Source organism: Callionymus lyra, chromosome 1, assembly GCF_982586985.1.
Source record: "Callionymus lyra chromosome 1, fCalLyr1.hap1.1, whole genome shotgun sequence".
NCBI lineage: Eukaryota > Metazoa > Chordata > Actinopteri > Syngnathiformes > Callionymidae > Callionymus > Callionymus lyra.
Window position 1 is genome coordinate 5,209,380 of NC_141818.1, and position 8,770 is coordinate 5,218,149.

The 8,770-nt window shown below is 44.3% G+C and overlaps 1 protein-coding gene across 1 annotated transcript; it reads right to left on the reverse strand.

The window, feature by feature from the left end:
- Positions 1-121: 121 nt before the first annotated feature.
- Positions 122-4,352, reverse strand: LOC148087560 (UDP-glucuronosyltransferase 2A1-like). Its single transcript, XM_087793397.1, has 6 exons — positions 3,638-4,352; positions 3,424-3,572; positions 2,626-2,757; positions 2,153-2,240; positions 1,828-2,047; positions 122-727 (listed from the first exon to the last, which is right to left on the reverse strand). The coding sequence occupies exons 1-6, from the start codon at positions 4,350-4,352 to the stop codon at positions 394-396; spliced, it is 1,638 nt and encodes a 545-aa protein (XP_087649523.1). The 3' UTR covers positions 122-393.
- Between the last annotated feature and the right edge of the window lie 4,418 nt (positions 4,353-8,770).

Below are 8,770 nucleotides of genomic sequence, written 5' to 3' on the forward strand. Positions count from 1 at the left end.
AGTTCAAAAACATCCAGATGTTGATTGATGACAAACTGAGAAGTAGTTGTGAGTGTGTGTCGGCTCATACGTGTCTGGGAACAAGATAATGTTGTTCATTTTTTTATTTAATTCAATAGTTTTATACATTCTTTAAGGATTTTTTCTTTTGTGAAGAAATACATTTTTGTCACAATTCATGGACGATTTGTTTCATATTTTATTTACATGTGGAATCAACCAATTGAATGACTCAACAGACCGAAACAGAAGCAGGAGGCATCTGTGACTCAATAGTACAAAAATGGTGTGCTATGGAACATCGTGAACCTGACTTGACTGGTTCTGAACAAACATCTTTAACTCGACAGGTAAAACTGATCAGAAGGTGATTCATGTACAACCACTTGACTTCTACTCCTTCTTCCTCTTCGTCTTCGTCTTTGTCTTCGTGTTGGTCTTCGTGTTGGTCTTCGTGTTGGTCTTGGTCTTCCTGCCGCAGCATCTCCTCCAGCAGAAGGTGCAGCTCTTGACGAAGAGAACCAGGACCAGCAGAGCGACTCCCAGCAGGAAGCCCATGACGTCCAGACTGTGGTACTGGTACCAGGTGAGCTGGTGGGCGTGGACCCTCAAATGCTCGGCGCCCTTGTTTCTCATGGTGAACTCCAGCCAGAACACGGCCTCGTCGAGCGGGCTCATAGGTCGGTCGTGGTGGATGGAGGACAAGTGCATGGCGTTCTCCTTGAACCTGAGGGTCGTCGACGTAGACTTGAATCAACGTGTGTTGTTTAGTTAGAGGGTTCCCTTCTTATCCGCCAAAATGATTCTCAGTTGTAACATGATAAGTAACGGACAAAAACTCAAGAAAATTATATTCAAACAAGTAAACTACTCAGATGGTTTTTGGAATTTTACCAACTGTCCAGTGGCTGATATAGTCCTGGTACTTAGAGCTCAGTGAGACCTGAATTTGGGACCTTTTGATGCTTGTTCAAGCTCATGCCAGTTTTCGTATGTCAATTTTTACTGTACAACAGAGGACACTTTGTAGACTTTCAGTTCACATGCATCTGCTGAACCTGGAGTGTGCGTTCATCATATTTAGTTGTAAAAGAGTATTTATTGTGTATTGAACAGCCAGCAGTCACCCATGTATCAGGAATTTGTAAGTAAGTAAGTAAGTTTTATTTGTATAGCGCTTTTCCAGACCAGGGTCACAAAGCGCTTAAACAATCAAAACAATACTCAATAAAGTATATACTTTGAAGGCCAAGATAAAACTGATAACACAACAGGAGTTCCAGAAAATTAAGGAAAAGCCTGAACAAATAAAAACGTCTTAAGATGTTTCTTAAAGGAGTCAGTAGATCCATCAAGCACAAAGAGAGAGGAAGATCGTTCCAAAGCTCAGGAGCAACAGTCTGGAAGGATTTCTCTCCTCTGGTCCTGAACCGTGTTCAGGAACCATCAGTAGATTCTGATCCACAGACCTCAGAGCCCGAGCTGGGGTGTAAGTCTGGATCAGATCAGTGATGTAAGGAGGAGCCTGACCATGAATTTGTCATAATATAAACCTAACAGCTTTGTTAAAATCTCTTCACGTGACTTCCGGTTAATTGATTAATTGTTCCTGTGCTCAAGAGGGTTATACTCAATATTACAGATTTTTTTAGAGAACCTTTTCAGCCAAATGATCAGTTAGTGACAGTAGATACCATTTCATCCTCACTTCAAGACCACTTTTACTGATTCAACTCACCAAATAATTGTGTCATGATTCATACCAAACAACTGGGTCTACGTTTATTATCATGAACTCGTCGGTTCCTCATGTCAGATGTCACTTACGATTTGTCGTTGACGACGGTGTTGATGGCGTCGGTGAGGTCTTCCTCCTTCATGAAGTTCAGGTCCACTATCAGTGCGGCTCCCTTGGCCTTCATGTGCACCATGTTTTCAGGCTGGTCGGCGAACAAGGGAATGCCCACCATGGGAACGCCGTGATAGATGGCCTCGTAGATGCCGTTGGTGCCGCCGTGAGTCACAAAGACTCTGGTCTTTGGGTGACCTAGTCAAATTAATGAAATGACATCGAAGGAATACTTCTTCTGAGATGTTTTGGAAAATGTTTGATCCAATAAAAACCATGCGGTTGGTTTAAAGGGAAACTCACCGAGCAAGTCATTCTGGGGGATCCAGTTGTAGATTCTGGTATTGCCCCCCAGAGTCAGTGGTTTGTTGCCACTGTATCGCCACAGAACCTTCAAAGAGAAAATTAAGTCGACTGTTTAATTATACTGAGAAATCGCAATCCTCTGCTGTTTTTAACTGTATTGCTTCTCATGGTTTATAATATATATTTGTAGTTTTTCGCCCAATGAGACGGTCCCATTTAAGGGTGATGAGAGACCATGAAGCATCAGTTCATGTGTAACAAGAAAGATGATTAAGGACCAACGATTTGGGATATTAAATTCAATCTTAGACCATATCTGATTCTCTACAACATCTAGGACATTCAAAAGACCTTTTTCCATAAACTAGAACCTACATACTTAGTATTTAATGACTGTGTTATCTTTATGTAGGTAATTATTGACGATGTGTTCGAGGTACAGTGCGTATAGAGGTGATTCAAACTCTCACCTTCTGTGGGATCTTAGCCAGAGCTGAGGCGATCATGTTGGCCTTGTCTTCTGTGAGGTTCTTGATCATGGAGCCCAGAGTAAACACGACAACACCATGGTCTCCAGAGGTCTGAACAAACTCTTCCATGTCCTGTGGAGACAAGAAGTTTGACAAGGAGCCTCTTTCAGTTATTTTGTTCAGTTATTCACTCCATAGTTGTATCTTCCATTCAAGTTTATTATTTTACGAGGAGATTGTGTAACCTTTGTATCCATACTGAAGACCTGTAGAGGAGCTTTGTTATGAGACCTGTAAACACTGAATCTCAAGAGTTAAAACTGCCCTACATTGTTGACCTCGAGTGGATAGAAAGGAATCTATGAAGGGATTCAATGTTGACTTGTGTGTCAGTTGGTCAACACAATATGAGGCTGAGCCAGAACCAATGTATTCCAGATAACGGCCGGAGAATTTTCCTACTGTAGCTATTCAGGAGAAATACAGCGATCTGTCCCAGACGAGACTCAATGATACAAGAATTGCAGGATCTGCAGGAGGATCTCATCATTCTCCTGATGATTTATTTTTAATTAGTTACATTTTGAAGGTTTTCTGTGACAAAACAACTTCGCAAGGATCTCTCTCAATCTGTTGGGGGTCTTAAGTTAGTGGAAAGTCAAATTTTGTACTGTGACACTTAAAGTACTTCTGTGTTGTCTTGTCCCTTCAAAGCACAATTCTGGATCTCTTCAAACAAACCCTTCTTGTAGTAAAACTAGTAACATATTAAGAATGTACAACAGAAGTTAGTCTAACCTCTGGTAAAGGTTTGGCTGGTCTGCAGTGGATCCCACCGATGAATTTAAAGTTGGGCAGAGAAGGACGAGGGAAGTCAAAATCCCAGTAGGTTCGCATCAACCACATGTCGGCCTTACCGATGAGCTCACAGGCGCTCGTTGGTTTTCCTGCCAAAGTGCAACACATTTTAACACTTTTTTCTCTCAGGACAATGAACATGCTGATGATTGACCTCTGAACTCTGTGTAGTATTGATCAAGGTCACGCCACATAGCTCTCTGCATCACGACGTCTTGCAGAGCGTAGAAGAGGAAGTTCCACATTCTCTCCGAGAAGCTCATCTTGTCGGTGAGTTTGCTCATGGAAGCAGGGACGAATGAAGGAGGAGCAGGAAGCTGACCGCAGTATCTCTCCCAGTGATGGGCCAGAGTGAACCTCAAGGAGAAGACGATCGGTAAATCCAAGTAATCTGCGATCAATTCGCTCCCGATGAAAACGGGGTCAGAAAAAAGGAGGTCGTAGTTTCCGTCTTTCAGCTTCTTCAGGATGTGTGGTTTGAGGACCGCATCCAAATGCTTCAGGTGTTGCTTGACTTCCTCTTCCATGAGTTCAAAGAAGCGCTTGTAGATCTGGAAGATGTTCATGTGATCCATCTCGTACATGGAGAATTTGAGGAAGTCGTCAAGAAGCTTCTCCATCGTCTCCACGGACACCGAGACATCGAAGGGTTCGTACTGAAAGCGGTTCGTCTCACTTCTGTTCATGAACATGGAAGAACTCGGGACCAGGACCGTCACCCGGTGTCCTCGGTCCACCAGGGTCTCCAGCACCGGCTTGATGTTGATCCAGTGGCTGCCCTCGGTGTACCAGACCAGGATCCGTCCTCCGCTGACGGCGGCGAGCAGCGACAGCAGCGCACACACGGACAGTTGGTGTCCTCGCCTCATGGTCGCCACGAGTTAAAAAGGAAGGACGGTGCGGTCCGATCATATTATAGAAGCTCCTGGAGCGAAACAATCATTAACAGGGATGAACTCTGACTTGCTGTTACTATCACAGTTGCGTGACACGTTTGATAACAGACACACACACACACCAAGGTCGTAAAATGACCAGGCACGTTCCACTCTTGGATGCTGAGCTCAGTTTAGTATTAAACTTCCATTGGAGGTTGATGGAACTCTCCTGGTTAGAACAGCTTTTATAAAACTCTTGTCCCTGTAGACTTCTCTGACGTAAGATGTTCCCAATCACAATTGCTTCACTTCTATAGGAAAAAGGACTTAGTTTTTTCAAGACATTGGCTTCTTGGAAGATGGTGGAGTTGGAAGTAACTGGGTTTAAATCTAGGTGAGGTAGCTCAGGAATAGACCTTTTTCTTTCTGCCATAAGTACCATTGATTGGGTTTTTGCAGTTTCTTTCAGGATCAACTTTAAAATTCTGGTTCTTACTTTCAGATCTATTCATGGTCAGGCTCCTCCTTCCATCAGTGATCTGATCCAGCCTTACACCCCAGCTCGGGCTCTGGGGTCTATGGATCCGAATCTACTGATGGTTCCTGAACACGGTTCAGGACCAGAGGAGAGAAATCCTTCCAGACTGTTGCTCCTAAGCTTTGGAACGATCTTCCTCTGTGTTTGATGATCTACTGACTCCTTCAAGAAACATCTTAAGACGTTTTTATTTGTTCAGGCTTTTCCTTGATTTTCTGGAACTCCTGTTGTGTTATCAGTTTTATCTTGACCTTTTAAAGTATATACTTTATTGAATATTGTTTTGATTGTTTAAGCGCTTTGTGACCCTGGGTCTGGAAAAGCGCTATATAAATAAAAATGACTTACTTGCTTACTTACGTGACAAATGGAGGATAAGTAAGTAAGTAAGTAAGTTTAAGCACAGACTGAACTGTTGAGGTGACGGACGCTGGATAAACAGTTCTACTCGGTTTTAGCATTCAGGTGGCTCAGCTTCCCTGTGACCCTCGTCTGACCATTTCTACAGCTGATTCCCGAAAACCAGCTCAGGCCAGAGGGGTCAGTCTGGTGTGAATGTGGGGGGTGTGGGGGGGTGGGAGGAGTGGTCCGCTCCGCCTCAGGAACAACAATTTGTTAAGGCTGTTTTTGTTTCTTGGAGACGTCAACTAAAACATTGGGGCTTGTCTTAAATCTTCCCCTGGCTACTGACCCCCCTTCATTAACATTGTTAGACTCCCATTGACGCCGGGCTCAGGCAGGAGCGTCTGGGAAAAACAAAAGTATTTGAATATCGGACTCAACGCCCCGTCGAGGGAACCTTTTCAAACAGGAGTACACGGGTGTGGAAGTAGTTTTCTGTCTGATTTAGGACACTCTGGATCATAATTGTGTTATTAGCTCCCGAGGTTTTTCCTTCCGACATTCCTTCCATCTCCTCCGCCGCTCCCTCGCTCTCCGGCGCCGGGCCGAGGGTTACAGCGTGTTGCTTTTTGAAGTAGACATTTGCATAATCAGATTAGGATGTGTGATTGTCAGGGGGGCGCCCCCCCATCAGAGGGTGCTCCAGAGGAGAGAGGATGCTGTCCAGCGCCACAATGGAAAGGACTCCCCTCGTCTCCCACCGTCGTCCCAACCCTGTCTGCACCTGCATCCCACCCACCCAGGCCTGCAAGCCCGGCAGCCCACCATCACTGAGAGAGAGTGTGTGGGGGGGGGGGGGGTGCGGCTGAGAGCGGCGAGGGCAGGGGTTGAGCCGAGATATTTAAACATGCAGAGTGTGAATTGGCTTTGAGGGGATAAAGAGCTCAGGGCCTATCGTTTGGCAGCCAACTCTAGAAATTCTTTTTCAGCGGCGCGTCAGCCGGGGAGAGCGAGGGGCTGCCGGCACTGATCTGGCCCATTGTGATAACGGATTCAGACAGTGTGCGAGACGCTGATAAGGAAATGTGCTCTCAATAGACGATTACCCACATACTCGGGAGAGAATAGTCAATCAGGCGAATATACTTGGTCGAGGAAGAGAGATTTCGTTTCAATTCTCGTCGTCGGGAACCCGGAGAGAAATGTAGCGTCGCAGCAGCTCATAACCCGGGGAAGAAAATGTAACGCTGCTCTTAAGACACGGTCATTTTTATGAATCTGTGACGAGAAAACTAGTTGTAGAGATAAAGACAAGTGACCTTCAGTTGAACAATTGATTTTAGATTTGAAGGACAGTTTATTCAAATGTGACCCTTTTTCTTCTCACCCTCATGTCGACTAAGGGTTGGGATTATTTTCTGTTCAATTTAAAAGTTATAGACAAAAATGTTTGCTCCTTTTAATGTAGCGACTGGAGCTCAGTCGTCTTCGTCTTCGTCAAAAAAAACAAATACCTCCATACTGCTCGACTGTGACGTCCATCTTGTTTTGAAGCCTCGTTACGAGGAATTGTTACGGAAACAAAACTAGATTTTAAGCTTGTTTTAAGTAGATGCTGCTAAACTAGCTTCTAGAGCAACATCCTACTCAAATAGGAAGAGTGTAGACAGTAGTACACTGGAAGTACTCGCGATATTTAGCTGAAGTACTTCCTGTCTTTTGATTTTTAATCCAAGGTTGGATCTCAGTTCAGCTCCTGAATTCCCTCCAACAAGATAGTTTTGTCCTCTTAAGATTCAGCTGGTGATTATTCAGGATGTCCTGGCTTTGTCCCGGGGCCTCCACCCTCCTTAAACCACCTCAATATGATGGCTCTAATGTGAAGTGAACGTAAAGGTTCTATTTTGTGTACGAAATGTTACATTATGAAAACCCCTCTATAAACAACAAATCTCATGAATGCACCCATTGTCAGTATAGTAGGATTTAAATAAAGTGTAGCCATTAGCACAGCTTCATCTCTGTGGCTTGTAGCTCGGTCGTAGCTAGCATGCTAGAAGTAGCCCGGTCTTACATTATGACCAGGCATTATCCATCTTGGCTGCAGACTGGAGGTCTTGCTTGTTGTGGCACCAGTAGAGCGTCTGGTGCGTGTTGATTGTCGTCACTAAAGGTCACACGTTGTGTAGGTGGATGAAAACATCAAGAATCAGAACGACAGCGGACTTTATCGCAGCAGCTTCAGCCTCCTCTGTGTGATTCTTCTCAACACGATTGATTCTGGTAAATATTTGTGTGTTGTGTCGTAGACTTTTTACTGCCTCGTTTGTTTTCTCTAGATGAAACGCTCGCTGCCGGGTTTAGTGCGCCCCACAAAAGAGTCACCTGTCCGGGCCCACACGTCCAGAGTGTGTCCAGCTGCCCTCGGACACGTTTACACACCATTAGCCGCGGTTTAATAGCCGGCGCCGGCGCTGCTGCCTGTTTGCTCTTGGGCTCAGAGGCGCTGCACAATAGGGCGGCGAGCCCGGCGGACGACCGCGTCGTAAACGTAGAAACGAGTCGAGCATTTGTTCCTTTTTTACAGGAGATTGTAATTGTCGATCGATAATTCAAACAATGGAGTCTTTAACAGCTGATGGACTTAGAGGGAGGGATTGATGTTGCCATGGTAACCACGGTTCCTATGGAGTTTTCCATCTGCATATTCATTATGAATATTGGCAGTTTCATTATTGAAGAAGAGTTTTGAGCAGAACTTCAGGCTCAGGGGCCAAAACTGGCCTGCAAGGTCATTTAATTTGGCCCCTGAGAGCTTGAAACACTTGTTTGGTTTGTGGATCAGCATGAGAATCTTAATCTAGTTAAATATATTTACAGGTTTAGATCTTACTTTACGCAGGTGTTAAAACGTCTGTCCTTACGGTTCTAATCCGAGGTTGGGTCACGGGGGCAGCAGTCGGAACAAATAGGCCCAGATGTCTCTCTCCCTGGAAACCTTCTGAGAGAACCAAGAGGAGTTCTTTAGGTCCAGCTGGACATGTCCTTAAAGTGATACTTCGATCTAAAGGTTGGGATTATTTTCAGCGTAATCTGATCCTTTGTATAGTTATAGACAAAAATGTTTGTTCATTTTAATGTAGCGACTGGAGATCATTTGTCTTCGTCTTCACCTTTATCCAAAAAGACACTTAAAAACATCCAAATACCTCCATACTGCTGGTTTGTAACGTCCATCTTGTATTGAAGCCTCAACATTAGAAACAAAGAAAACTTAATTAAATCTATAATTTAAGTTTGTTTCAGCTCCTGCCACAGAAGTATAAAGATAGAACTTTTCTCAAACCAACTTTGAAACACAGAAGGCTTCGGTTACCGTTTCTAGCGAAGGTGCGCTCGGTTTGCTCACCCAGCTGTCCAGGAAATGTATTACCGTACGAAGATAATATATGAATATGATATCTTCATCAAGAGGAAACTGCTGTGTAAATATTCAGATTTACTATCTCTTCTAGTCTAATGTATCGTA

Bases quoted from the DNA above. Each gene is read 5' to 3' on its own strand.
- LOC148087560 (XM_087793397.1), bottom strand. From the start codon at position 4,352: ATGAGGCGAGGACACCAACTGTCCGTGTGTGCGCTGCTGTCGCTGCTC. The intron at 2,048-2,152 runs GTGAGTTTCCCT...TAATTTGACTAG, and splicing joins CCCCCAGAATGACTTGCTCG to GTCACCCAAAGACCAGAGTC. The intron at 728-1,827 runs GTAAGTGACATC...GACGACCCTCAG, and splicing joins ACCGTCGTCAACGACAAATC to GTTCAAGGAGAACGCCATGC.